General features: G+C 34.4%; 1 protein-coding gene and 1 long non-coding RNA gene across 10 annotated transcripts in view; one reads left to right on the forward strand and one right to left on the reverse strand.

The window, feature by feature from the left end:
* LOC102613465 (receptor-like protein 15) overlaps positions 1–14994 on the forward strand; it is a 180916-nt gene that overhangs the window by 4446 nt on the left and 161476 nt on the right. For 2 of the 6 annotated variants that reach the window (XR_008050965.1, XM_052432142.1), the window contains exon 9: positions 181–381. The exons of the other annotated variants lie outside the window; for them this stretch is intronic. Coding sequence is in view for 1 of the 2 variants with exons in the window: in XM_052432142.1 (XP_052288102.1) it covers positions 181–381 (201 nt within the window). In the remaining variant the exon portion in view is untranslated. The remainder of the gene's footprint in view (positions 1–180; positions 382–14994) is intronic. 6 annotated transcript variants of the gene reach the window in all.
* On the reverse strand, positions 4319–5776 carry LOC127899141 (uncharacterized). 4 transcript variants are annotated; one of them, XR_008050972.1, is made up of 3 exons: positions 5640–5776; positions 5261–5379; positions 4319–5164 (listed from the first exon to the last, which is right to left on the reverse strand). It is a non-coding gene; the product is annotated as an uncharacterized LOC127899141 (long non-coding RNA). The 4 variants fall into 4 exon arrangements; XR_008050973.1 differs by lacking the exon at positions 5640–5776 and adding an exon at positions 5568–5598; XR_008050970.1 differs by having other exon boundaries at positions 4319–5379.

Below are 14994 nucleotides of genomic sequence, written 5' to 3' on the forward strand. Positions count from 1 at the left end.
TTGTAGTGTTGATTGAAAAATAAGGCTAATTTTTACTTAACACTATAATCCTGTATAATTTTACAGTTATTTTGTTGCCGTTCAACTATAAGTACTCGAACTTAATTTTTAATATGTACTTCAAAGATTTTATGCAATTATTTATCTATATATACTGAGGATGAATTATATATTTTTCAGGACTTTGTCGGTTAGTGCATCTGCAAGAGTTATACATCCGCGGTAATGATTTGAAAGGTAGCTTGCCATGGTGCTTGGCAAACATGACATCTCTCCAAGTGTTAGATGCCTCTTCTAATCAACTTACTGGAAACGTCTCCCCAGGCCTTTGTAAGTTGGTGCTTCTGAGAGAGTTATCCATTCATCACAATGATTTAAGAGGTAGCTTGCCTTTGTGCTTGGCAAATTTGACTTCCCTTCGAGTATTAGATGTCTCTTACAATCAACTTACTGAAAACATCTCTTCATCTCCCATCATGCATCTAATATCTATGGAAAAGCTCATACTTTCAAATAATCACTTCTTCCAAATCCCTATTTCACTTGAACCACTTTTCAATCTCTCAAAACTCAAGACTTTCGATGGTGAAATATGCGCAGAAACTGAGTCACATTATAATTCTTTGACCCCAAAATTCCAGCTGACTTCTATCTCACTGTCTGGTTACATAGATGGTGGCACATTTCCCAAATTCTTGTACCATCAGCATGACTTGAAGAATGTTGATCTCTCACACCTTAACTTGAGTGGAAAATTTCCAAATTGGTTGGTAGAAAACAATACGAACTTAAAGACGCTTCTTCTTGCCAATAACTCTCTTTTTGGATCATTTCGGATGCCAATTCATTCCCACCAGAAATTGGCAACATTGGATGTCTCCACCAATTTCTTTCGAGGCCATATTCCGGTGGAAATCGGAACATATCTGTCAGGTTTAATGGATTTAAACTTATCTAGAAATGCTTTCAACGGTAGCATTCCCTCTTCATTTGCTGATATGAAAATGTTGAAAAGCTTGGACATATCCTACAATCAGTTGACTGGTGAAATCCCTGATCGCATGGCCATAGGTTGCTTCTCATTGGAAATTCTTGCATTATCAAATAACAATTTGCAAGGTCATATATTCTCTAAAAAATTTAACTTGACAAATTTGATGAGGTTGCAGTTGGATGGTAATAAATTCATTGGAGAGATCCCAAAAAGCTTATCAAAGTGCTATTTGTTAGGAGGATTATATCTGAGTGATAATCATCTCTCTGGTAAGATTCCAAGATGGTTGGGTAATTTGTCAGCTTTGGAAGATATTATAATGCCCAATAATAATCTTGAAGGTCCAATTCCAATCGAGTTTTGTCAGCTTGATTATCTGAAGATTTTAGACCTTTCAAACAATACTATTTTCGGAACCTTACCATCTTGTTTTAGTCCAGCATATATCGAAGAAATTCATTTGTCAAAAAACAAGATAGAAGGACGGTTGGAAAGTATAATCCATTACAGCCCTTATTTGATGACATTAGATCTTAGTTATAACTGCTTACACGGAAGTATTCCAACTTGGATTGACAGATTACCTCAGTTAAGCTACCTTCTTTTAGCTAATAATTATATTGAAGGCGAAATACCAATTCAAATATGCCAGTTGAAGGAAGTGCGGTTGATTGATCTTTCTCATAATAATCTATCTGGTCATATTCCTCCTTGCTTGGTTAACACTGCACTCAATGAAGGTTATCATGAGGCAGTAGCTCCAATTTCTAGTTCGTCGGATGATGCGTCTACCTATGTACTTCCATCTGTGGCTCCAAATGGATCTCCAATTGGAGAGGAAGAAACGGTACAGTTCACAACAAAGAATATGTCCTACTATTATCAAGGAAGAATTTTGATGAGTATGTCTGGGATTGATCTTTCTTGTAATAAACTGACAGGTGAGATTCCTACTCAAATTGGATATCTTACTAGGATTCGTGCCCTAAATCTATCTCATAACAATTTGACGGGTACAATCCCGACAACATTTTCAAACCTGAAGCAAATCGAAAGCTTGGACCTCTCCTACAACCTATTGCTTGGGAAAATCCCTCCTCAGCTCATTGTGCTAAATACATTGGCGGTCTTCAGAGTAGCAAACAATAACTTATCAGGCAAAATTCCAGATAGAGTTGCACAATTTTCAACTTTTGAGGAAGATAGTTATGAGGGGAATCCTTTTCTTTGTGGACTGCCACTGTCCAAAAGTTGCGATGATAATGGATTAACAACAGCGACACCAGAAGCTTACACCGAAAATAAAGAAGGTGATAGTTTGATTGACATGGACAGTTTCCTGATCACTTTTACAGTGTCTTATGGAATTGTAATAATAGGAATTATTGGGGTTTTGTGCATAAACCCCTATTGGCGGCGAAGATGGTTTTACCTTGTTGAAGTGTGTATGACCTCTTGCTACTATTTTGTAGCAGATAATCTTATTCCTAGAAGATTCTATCGTGGATGGATGTAATTTCATTACATTACAACTTGTATGTAATTTTTAAAGACTTTTCTTTTGCATGCATGGAATAGCAACTCAATAAAAGTATTTGATGCAAATTGTCCAAGAACAACTTAGTAATTTCATTGCTACTATTCAGTTGTATATATACAGTTAATGATATTTTTAACCATTAGCAGAAGACCCTTACGAATTTTTTTTAGATGGCGGCCAAAACTCTCAGATTTGGGGCTCTACTTCTACACATCATGACTGGGAAAAGGTCTCTCTTTTACACGGTCTGAATGAAGATTAACTTGCGCCCTCTGGAGTATGTGTAAGTTCTCTATTAAACTTGAGGGTTGAGATTTCAGGTCCAATGAAAGTTAAATGCAAGCGACGAGACTTCACTAGAAGTAAACTGGGACAAACTTAAAATAAAAAAATTATAGTCTAGAGTAGAACTTGGAATAACCATCAGATTTGCAACTCTTTACTTGTTATTTGCTAGTGGGGATTTTAGGTAGCAATTATCTCTTTGGGAGTTACAGTATTCGATTCATTTCCTCCTTTATTTATGATGGTAACCCAGCTCTATACAAGAACAACAAGAGAAGGTTCATTTAAGAAATTTCACAACCCACAATTTTTTTTTCTTTTTTCCCTCTTCCTCACAACAAACACACGTAACACACCAAACCGTGCACAAAATAAACCTATTCTATTCAAGTCATGAATCCAAAAACTATCCCAGCTCATTTTGTTTAACCAGCATAACTAAATTGTGGGTGTAAATGAACCCACTTTCGAAGCCTGTAACTTATAATAAACGCAAATGTAACGACCCACCCCGAGCTCCACAGGGTGAATCTTATTTGCGGTCCAATATTTATACTTAAAAATAATAATAATAATCATTTTCCAATCCATAAAAATTCGAGCCTCAAAATACAAATATATTACGCGAACTACAGCGGAAGAATTTAAAATTTATGCCAAACCATTTATTTCCACCATTCAAGTCTTCCTTGTCGCTCATCATGAATCAATCTTCATCTATGTGACTGAATCACAATAAACTATAATGAATACGAAACTCAATAAGTAAACTAATTTTTCATATACCAAAATACATACATACATATATATAATGCAAATGTATGGCGTGTCATAGTATACAAAAACATTGTAAAACAAATAATCGAAATCTCATTCTATCATTCTCAAACTTTCGCATTCACTTTCAAATTACTTACTTGAGCTACCTTCATTCAATTATTGCTTAGTAGGACACTCCATTAATTTTCATAACTTTCATACACTTTGGGCTTCTCGCTAATGCATCCCTCGTCCACTTATCTCATAACTATAATATAACATCCAGAGTATCCTCCACTAAGCCAGTAACAAATTCAAGCATTCAAGCCAAAACCATAAAACAAATTTTCTTTCTTCAAATTTCGTTTGGCTAAAATTCACTTTCTCATTTTATAGAAAGCATACTGCATTTTCGTGTTTATGCCAATGAAATTCCACACAATCGTATTCCCATGTCCATAAACACACAAAACAACACATCACATAAACACATGGGCAGAGCAGATTAATTCATATCCGTATATATATCAAAATAGGTTTTTCAAACATGTCATATATATATATTGTTTATTGTGATTCGTTTAGAAATCTAGTTTACTTACCTCCTAACATTCTCGAGTACCAAATGCGTATCGATATCATCAGTCTAAAATCAATAAAAATACTATCATAAGATAAAATTAAATCATACTCATAAACTCCAATATTCTCAAATCTCTCAATATAATCACATCCCATACTTAACCTCAAATAATCTCAATTTAAATCATAAACCACCAAAATACTCATAATTCCTGAAATTAAGAAAATACCCTCAAATATTTCAGAATTACCAAAATGCCCTTGAATTCAGTATTACCAAAATACCCCTAAAATCATAATTTACTAATTTAATGTCAAAATCAAAAATTACCAACTTATCCTCAATTTTGGCAATTACTAAAATACCCATAAAATCTGAAATTACAAAATTACCCTCAAAGTGCAAAATTACCGAAATGTCTTTTGCCGGTCAACGCTCACCGGAATTCAACCGACGGCGACTGGAAGCTCAGGTCTAAAAGTTCGGGCCACGCTGATTCAAACGGTGGCAGTGGTGACCTTCCACGCGCGGCGATGGCTCCAGATCGAGCTCCCAAAGCCGTGAATCCTTCAATGGCCGATTAATGGCAAATCGGCTCCCTCGACGGCAGTGGATGGTCGGAAAAGATAGAGGGCAAGATAAGGAACAAAACACAAGCGGTGGTGTGGCCCAACTCCGGCGAGATCGACGGCGATGGTGATGGATTGAGCCGCGGTTCTTTTGATCTAAATCGCCGGTGTTCTGGCCTTTTCCGGCGACTTGGACGGCTGGGAAACGACGGCCGTCTTCCAAGCTTCAAATCAGTACCTTGCTCGGCCGGTGACATGGCCGAAAATGGGAACGACAGCCGAGTCGGATTCACGGGTTCAGGTCGACCCGGTTCTCTTTCCCCTCTCTCCCCGTGAGTTTTTTTTTTTTTTTTTCTCTTTCTTTCTCTTTGTGGTGGGGTATTAGAGCAAAACCAAAAATGACATTTAAATCCTGCAATTGTTTTTCATCATCCCTATCAAAAAGAAACAAGAACAATTTTATACCAATATTTTTTCTATAAAAAATACCGATTTGAGTTGAAACACTATACAAACTGGGTCTTACACACTTGCAGAATGCTACACGATAGATAAAATCTAGCAGCTACATAATTATATCACTTTCAGCTGGTCATGAATGGTGTGCATTCAGCAGTGCTCGATGGACCATGTTTATGAATTGATTGTCCTATTACATATAAAAGTTGGTCAGATATACAAGGGAAAAAATAATCATTGAAAATGCATCACAAAAAATATGAGTATCGCATTAATGTTTGCACTCTAAGCATGGCAAAGTGGGGGTGGGTTCATGATTTTGAAGACTGGGATAAGTGAAAAATAGTTCAATCCATTGCCGAACATAAATTTATTTACATGTCAATTTATATATCATCAAAAAGAAAAGAGTAATTCACGGTCACTTAAAGAAAACATAAATTTATTTACATGTCAATTTATAGTTGTATCGGACTGGTAAGGTTGTGCAGAGATTGCTGCATTAGAAGTACTCCCCACAATCATAGCTGTCTGGAATGATAAGGACAGATGTCAGATACAAGGACTTCATGGAAGTTGAACCTCACACTAAAAAGAAGTGATAACATATGAAAATAGTATATGACTTGCAGCATTTTTGTGGTAATGTTGCATACTTGATGGGTGTCGAAGCCAACAAAAATAAATTCATACTCTAAATAAATTGTGTATAGTGATTGAGCAGGGTCGTGTCCACAGAGATCGGTAATTATTTAAATCCTTTTGAAATGTAAAACGTAAAATGGGGGAATTGTTGACAATAATAAAAATCAAATTGAAATAACAAGAATGCAAATTAAAGTTGTAATTCAAATTGGAGAAAGCTCTGGTTGAAGGAATTAACTCAGCTTGATTCGACTACTGATCATTGATTCAAATATAGATTATTATTACTTATGAATAGACCGGTTATAGCTATTGAGAACCTCTAATAGCCAATCTCTCCTTAACTAGTCGATAACCAAGGTACGACCGTTGGTTATTTCCCTAATCAATGGACAACCCTAGATACAATCATAGGATTTAATCAATTAACAGCCTGAAAAACCAGAGAGACCCAAATCCTAATCAACACATATGATGATTCATTTAAATTAGATTGTTTATTCTCACAACACAACTCTCTGCTATGTTATTTGTCACAAACATTAAATTCTTCATACGATGAATCCTTTAATTGACAATAGATTAAGTTGATAATTAAATAGTGGCCAATTACCTAATTAACAAACATAATCATGAAAATAATTCAGAGAATAAACAAATACCCAAAAAGCAATAAAACAATTAAAGCACAAGAAAGATCTCACAGTAGTGATGAATCAAAGCTTCATTATCCTTCAACCAGAAAAATAGGTTTAGTTCTTCATAGAGAGAAGAGAAAAATTAAGATCTAAGGTTTCTTTCTTTTTCTCCAATCCAAAATCCCCCCTTTTTCACAATAGATTCCTCCCTTAAATACTCTCTCTCTCTTCTCTTTTAGAATTCTATTTAAAATAAAATCCTAATATCTGAAATATTAAATTTGTAATTACAAAAATAACCAAAAATACAAAACACGTTAAACTAAAAACTGCAGGTCCGCAGTTGACAGCACGCGCTCACGCCTTATCAACAAAGTTCTTCTGACGCTCATAATTTCTCCAAGAGAACAATCATCCTTAAACATCATCTTATAGCTCAATTTTATCATCAATCAATAGAATTGTACCTACAAAAGTAAAACACAAGTAAATCACTATTATTAAGTGCAAAACATTGATATTAAGGGAAGTAAATAATGCAAAACTAGTGCATGAATTGCACTCTAACAATACTTATGTAGTAATGTAGAAACATATTATTTCAAAGAAAACATACACTGAAGAAGTTCACACAAAAGCAGGATCCTCAGGAACATCAGCAGCATTTGAGGGAGTTGACTCTAGAGGACCATCCATAACTGCCGTAGTTGGAACAGCTTCCAGTTCCCCAAACTCACTGCAGTTTAACATAAAAGGAACTTGACGACCAATTTGAGTAATAATTAGATGATATAAGAGGTTACGGAAAATGATGAGTGGACACTTATGGAAGGTGATTTCACCTTAGCTAAACATGAAAATAAAAAGAAATCAAAGCTGAGTCCTCCAGTGCAATGCAAATAATTTTTTCTCTCTCTTCTCTAACTCCTCTTATTCAAAATTGCTCATCATTGTGCTGTTCTTCGAGTTTTCGCAAGAGTAGAGAACGCTATTCTCCCATTAAGTGCAGAGGAAAGAGAAGGGCAAGGGCCTGGTATGACGCTATTCTATAGGAAGTGAGAAGGTGAAGGATTAAAACATTTTGTAATTTGGAGGTGGTGTTTGTTAATTAGTGTGCGTACTTGTGAATTTATTACCTCTTTAGGATCCATAGAAATTGCCTCTTGTTTAGCATGCACTGTGCCTACGAGTAAGGCGAGCTTGCATGGTATCTATTGTCTATTTACTTGGATATTCAAACAGGACTACCAGCAACCAAACACAAATCCCCAAACAAAACACTCTTTCAAGTGCAAGGAAAGAGTAACTTGGGCATATTTATGGTTCAAGCACTACAATAACTAAGAATGTGATGACTGTCCACAAACACTATATCAGTGCCTTTTGAACTACATCACATGCTCGAAGACCTGTTTTTTTTTAGTCATACATAAATTAGCTATAAAATTAAGACCATTATACAACTAAAAAGAAAGAAAAATTGTTTGCTACTACATATCAAAACTGGTAATAGCAATGTAATATGGCAGACTTCTTACTTAAACAGATGAGAGGCTACAAATAAATAAATTTGTGCAAATAAAATATATGATAAAGAGCATAATACTTTCTTGGGGGCTAAAAATAACATACAACTTGCAAAATATAAATTGAGCTATCATTACCTTTTAGATGTGGCAACTTTCGACTTTTGAGGCACCTTGGAATATGCATTCAGAATCCTGCATTTGGAAGCCAAATATAGAATGTTAATAACAATTTTACAATAGAAAAATTAAAAAATCATAAATCACAGTTGCAATTTATGTATGCGTCAAGATAGCATCATATCCAGGGTCCTCCCATAAACATGCTTGTAACAAGAATTTGTGTGCCTCAACTGTTAGCAACTGCTAACAATATACAATAGTAAAAATCACTCTTATGAACTCACAAATACTAGGCACCAATAAGAGTATGATACAACCATTCGAAATGGAAGAGAATACAACTGTTTTCCAACTATGTCACATCAGGAGATATGTTAGGAGGATTAATCCAGATACCTTCGAACCCAATTAACAAATTCGAGTCAGAAACCAGGGGCCCCAACTGAACCTTACAATCTTGAAGGAAGAAGGGGACTTGGGGCATTTTTCCAGATAGGTGACTTACTACTTTACTAGATCTCCTGCCAAGATAATATCTATTGCTTTGAACCTCCATTGAAATTTCTTTCCCTTTTTCTTGTTTTGACTTGGAACTTTCCAGCATCATCTATTTGATCTTTTTTAAAGCTAAAATAGCAATCTATGGGTTGTCAATATCTTATCGTCCCCCCCCCACCCCCCCCCCCCCCCCCCCCCCCCCCCACAAAAAAAAAAATTCAATGGGTTGTCAATAAATAGTGCCTACTCAACTTATGTTTACCAATGGATGACAATGTGCAAATCGACCTAGTAGCCACATTTTTCCTCCTTTCAACCACCATTAGGCAAGTTTTCTATCCTTTCTTCATTGCCTACATCTACAGAACTATCATATAAAGACTACATTATTATTGGGATATAGAAAAAAATACAGACTATATTATTATTATATCTCATTTTACTAATCAACTAGTGCAAGACTTATTTAGTGTCAAATCAAGAACTAATTAGAAAAGACAACTCATGATAATACAGACCTTAAAAAGCAATAGCTAGCAACACCCCACATACTACTATTTTAGCCTTCACTATTAAAAACACAATTAAGTCTTGCAAAAGAACATTCACAAGTAAATTCAACATTAATTAAGATTAGGTATCTACTGCACCTTCAATCAATGACTCGGTGAATAGCATGGTCAACCATCTAGTTCCTGTAGCCCTCCTTGTACCTATGTTAGTTACATTTTACATATTAAGCCACGAAAATGAAGGATCACAGCCTGGTAAAGAAAGCCATTAATTAATAGTGTTTGTTTAAAAAGTTCTCGTTTAGATCTTTCCGATTCAATGAATCAATGTAATCCAAGAAGAACTCTTCCATTTCATGCAGTGTTAGAAGATAATTGCAAAGCCTAAAGATAATATGCAAGGACTAAGATATACACAGATGGTTTCTTTATGGGACTAAAGAGCGTTTTTAGATGTTAAAACTGTTTCAAACTGTTTTTCTTGTTTGGTTTAACTAAGGAAGAGCTTGTGGAAGATTAAAAATGATGTTTCTCTTCCTCCTGGAAAAAAATCAGTAGGGTGTAAATGGGTTTTCAAAGTCAAGTATAATCCCAATGGTTCTGTTGAACGATATAAATCACGTTTGGTTGCGAAAGGTTTCAGCCAAATAGAAGGGCTTGATTATACAGAAACATTTGCTCCAGTTGCCACGTGAGTGACAGTTCGTGTATTACTTGCAATTGCAGCTACACAAAAATGGCATCTTCATCAACTTGATGTTAATAATGCGTTCTTTCATGGAGATCTTCATGAAGATGTCTACATGGATCTCCCTCCTGGATTTGGACGAAAGGGGGACACAAGGTTTTGCAAACTCAACAAGTCATTGTATGGTCTAAAGCAAGCATCTAGACAATAGTTTGCTAAACTTTCTTCCGCCCTTAGAGATGCTGGCTACAAGCAATCAAAGGCAGATTATTCAATGTTCGTCCAATCAGAGGAAGGAAATTTCACTGTTGTTTTGGTGTATGTTGATGATGTGATCTTAGCTGGAAATAATTTGAAGAAAATTCAAGAACTTAAAGAATTTTTGAATGGTCGTTTCAAACTCAAGGATATTGGAAGCTTGAAATATTTCTTAGGCATTGAGGTTGCACGCTCGAGAAATGGGATTCATCTCTGTCAAAGAAAATATGCTCTTGAAATCCTTGAAGACACGGGTTTTCTAGATGCAAAACCAACAAAAATTCCTTTGGAGCAAAACTTAAATTTAAGTCCATCGGATGGGGATTTATTAACAGAACCATCATCATATCGGAAGCTCGTTGGTAGATTGATTTACTTAACTATAACACGAACAGATTTGGTGTATGCAGTACATGTGCTAAGTCAATTCATGGACAAGCCACGTACATCACACTTAGATGCAGCACATCGAGTTATACGATATATTAAGCAAGCACCAGGCCAAGGGATATTCCTGTCAGCACATAGCTCAATTCAGTTGAAGGCTTATTGTGATGCAGATTGGGCACGATGTAGAGATACTCGAAGGTCGATTACTGGATATTGCATCATGCTTGGAGAATCACTGATCTCTTGGAAAACAAAGAAGCAAACAACTGTCTCTCGATCTTCAGCTGAGGCTGAATACAGATCTATGGCAACCACTTGTTGCGAAATTACTTGGTTAAAATATTTACTTGAAGACTTGAATGTGAAACATTCGCAAGCAGTTATGTTATATTGTGATAACAAGGCAGCCATTCACATTGCTTCAAATCCTGTTTTCCACGAGCGTACAAAGCATATCGAGATTGATTGTCATCTTATACGTGAGAAACTTCAAACCGGCATGATTCAAACAGCCCATGTACGCACCAGCCAACAACCAGCTGATATTTTTACTAAAGCCCTTGGTCCAGCTCAGTTTCATCATCTACTTGGCAAGTTGAGTGTTATGAATATACACTCCAACTTGAGGGGGAATGTTAAAGATTGAGAAGTCAATCACGAAGATTTGAATCGATTGTATAATTATATGACTTTATTTGTTTCCCTTCTTACTTTTGTACAGCTATAGATAGGAATCACATTAATGGGTTTGCCATAGATTTCGGCATTCCTCTGCCTTTGTATCTTGTATATAAACTCATGATATGGTGGCCGAATAATACATACAGAATTCATTCAATTCTTTTCAGATGCTTTGGAGAGCTTTTATTGAATAACAATGGAGGATCTTTTACAGGGCTTTTACTTAAGATTAAAGAGAACTCATCTTTCACATTCTCTGATATCTCTCTCTCTTAACACGGTTACACAAACGCTCAGCTCACAAACTGATACCAGTCTGTATTTAACTACCGGAGCGCCAATCAGCTAAATCCAGATTGCACAGCTTGTTGACACGTTGAGCAACAAACTTAACGAACTGAATCAAGTTGCCACGCACGGCTATCACGTGCATCACTTAAAGCTTTCCCTTAAACGACACAGAAGAACTGCCGTTTCAAGCTTAAGAAACAAGTGATTACACACGAGCTTCAGCCCGTGACTTTTAAGTGCTCTTATCTTATATTTCCAAAACGCTGCCGTTTAGAGCTAATGAGTTTGATTCACCGACAAGCCTCACACGATGTCACTTGAGCAACGCTATAAAATCATTCGAAGAAATCTCTAGGTCAGTATCCAAATATATGGCTCCGTCCTTTCCACCACCACCTAAAATATCAGATCCCCCCATTTGGATCCGATTAATTTGAGCATATAAAATCGGGTTTTAAACTTCCCTAATCAAAATTTATATTCCACAGAATCGGTTCCTTTAACATGATGCATTATATAATATTTTGTTTGCAAAATAAAGAAGAAAGATGACATAATAGAAACACTCACAGAGAGAGAATACCTTTGACGAAAAGCTTAGAACTAATTTTATGCTGTATCTTTTTTAATAATAAAGAAAACTTGCATTAAAACTAAAAGTAGGGTAATACCTGATTTTATACATAGATTGCAATGTAATTTTGAAAAATAAAACAATAATTTACGAAATGGTTATAACATAATTTTAATTTTTTTTTCAAAAAAGAAAAACAACAAAAGTAAGAAATAGAGAATGAGGGCTACAAACTTTGTATCTTAAACAGCCATTAGATCATTTGTAAATGAAAGCAATGGTGAGATATTGGTGGCTTATGAAAACAGGTAATCATAAGGACTACAATTTTTTTTTTTTGGTTACATTGATATATTACAATCAGGATTCTATTAATATTTACAATCAAAATTTTATCTGACTATCTTTGATAATTCTAAACTAGTACAGCCCAAATTCCTATTCTCATATAATATCAAAGAGATATATATATTCTTTTCCTCTATTAACGAAGAGACATTTTTACTTTTATCAAATTTAACTGGAACGAGAATTAAGTCCTTTCAATAGTCAGGACTCAGAACTCATACACGCTAGTTTGAGAGTGTGGGGTGTGACAATGGGCCAAGAGACCAGTGACAAGTACAAAACAGTGGTTGCAATTAATTCAAACCGCTGCACACACTATTGCAACCAAATTGAGGGCCCATTTTTGTTTATTTCGTTGAAAAGTAGTTTGCACAATTAATTCAAACCGCTACACATGCTATTGCATCTTTTGAAAAAGAAAAAATGGAATAGTTTTCCAAAATTAATTCAAAGAATAAGATTTAATAATAATGATGTTAGAAATCTTGATATTTGAATCTTAATATTATGTATCACTGATTTATTGAATAATAGATTTCATAGTTTGTAAAAGTATTTAACCACTTGATAAATGTTATATTTGTTGGGACTAAATTAGGACTTAAATGTTGGAATATCTAACATTGCATAAATAAATAAAAACTTAACAATTTATCTTCACACGATTAATTGTTTTTGCATCGCAATTAACCTTAATTATTTTAAAAGTAACATTATTATTAAATTGCCCTGACTAGTTATCAAAAGATGAAAGCATGTTAAAATAAGAAATTACTAGGAAACATGTGCTTAAACAAAGGTTAAGGCTACGAACAATTAAGAAGAAACAACTTACAAGCAAAGGTTAAGATTATGAACAATTTAAGGAAAGTATTGAGCAGAGAAAGGGACGGAATGGTTGTTTGAATTGCCGATGACAAGAATGCTTGTGTTGTGAAAAGAAATCCAATGGTTTGTAAATGGGTTGAATTTTTCGCTCACTTCAATGACTTGCTTATGCCCAATATATTACTTTGCACAGTAGTATTTGGGATCCTAACAATCAACTCTTAATTTGGTCCCAATTAGTATAGTAATCATTTATTGAGCGGTAAAATATTAATTTTAATAGTGATGAAATCCAATATATAATAGATTAATAACACACAAAAATTAAAACTCAACTGTCAGAAATTATAACATTACTCTAAGCTTCAGTGGAGTTCTCTTGAACAGATTATGTGAGATTGGCTATATTAAAAATATGTTAAGACTTCTTATTGAAAGCAATATTCGTTTTTTCATTATATCCATAATTTTGAATTGATAAAGTTGTATTTAATAGCTCTTGAAAAGACTAAGCAGGTCTTCTTTGCATTTGATCACTGGTATTTCAGTTAAGTTTGTCGTTTACTTAAATTTTTCTTGCTTTCAGTTTTCACTGTTGTTTTTTTATATAAAATAATTTATTTAACTAGTCATAGAAATAATAGAGAAAAGGGGCCATTTCTTGACTCAAAGTCAATTATAATAATTTATTTAAACTAGTCATGAAATAAGAGAGAAAAGGGGACATCGCATGCCTAAATTCCACGCACCCTAAAACGGTTTGATTTGCTTTCACGCGTTCATGAATTTCCATGAAAGAGCCTGCCTTTCGTCTCTTTCGGGACAGTGACTACAATTATGGAAAAAATTATAATTCTCGTTAGATTGTAACCAAATTATTATCCCTAATTTTTTTAAGTTAAATAAAATAAAATTCATGCTTAAGTATTTAGTAATTAGAGAGAGATAGAGAGGATTGAGGGCCAATGTTTCGCGATTTGGGGTCAATTCAAAGTCAACTAACGTGTAAAACACGTGTATGCATAGAAAACGCTTAGATTATTTGTGTTCCAAGTGCAAGAAATTAAGAAAAGAAAAATTGATTTCCTTTCATGAACTTCCAAGAAAGAAAGAAGACCCTCCTTCACCTTCATCGCGACAACAAATGAATGAATGATGTTGATATGACAAATACAAGCGCTATTACAGGGAACATCATAAGACCGAGACTTGATAAAGGGTTTGTTAAATTACATGTTATTTTCTTTTGACTTGAATGATGTTGAAGAAAAAAAAAATTGTAATCAGGGTGATGTGTGGAATATAGTGAAATAAATAAATAGAGAAGAGAAATTCGTTGATCAATATTAAAGAACTCATCCAAAGTGATCGTCAAAGTCTAGAGGTTCGGTATGATTAGCATTTATTTTTATTTTTATTTGGCTTAGCATCATATATAGTCACCTGTCGTGTGATCTAGAACAGGTTTAGAAATCCTTTTATTTTAACTTCCGTATTCTTATTATTTAATTAGTTATAGGGTTTTTAAGTATTTGAGTATTGATCACATGTCTCCTAATCTAAAAATATGTTTTTACGAGTACAAATAACAAACTAGGATTTTAACTGCTTTTTATACTAAACCCTAAAAATACATGAATTTATCAAAAATAAGTAAATTAATTTAAATTGGTATGGCATAGTAGAAGTTTTACCTGCCGAAAAAAATTAAAAAAAAATATTACACTTAAATCAAATATTGACAAAAATAGATAACAATCTAATGAGAATCTTAACTAGACATTTTTACTTCTATCTAATTTAAC

The sequence above is a fragment of the Citrus sinensis genome, chromosome 8, assembly GCF_022201045.2.
Source record: "Citrus sinensis cultivar Valencia sweet orange chromosome 8, DVS_A1.0, whole genome shotgun sequence".
Taxonomy (NCBI): Eukaryota; Viridiplantae; Streptophyta; class Magnoliopsida; order Sapindales; family Rutaceae; genus Citrus; species Citrus sinensis.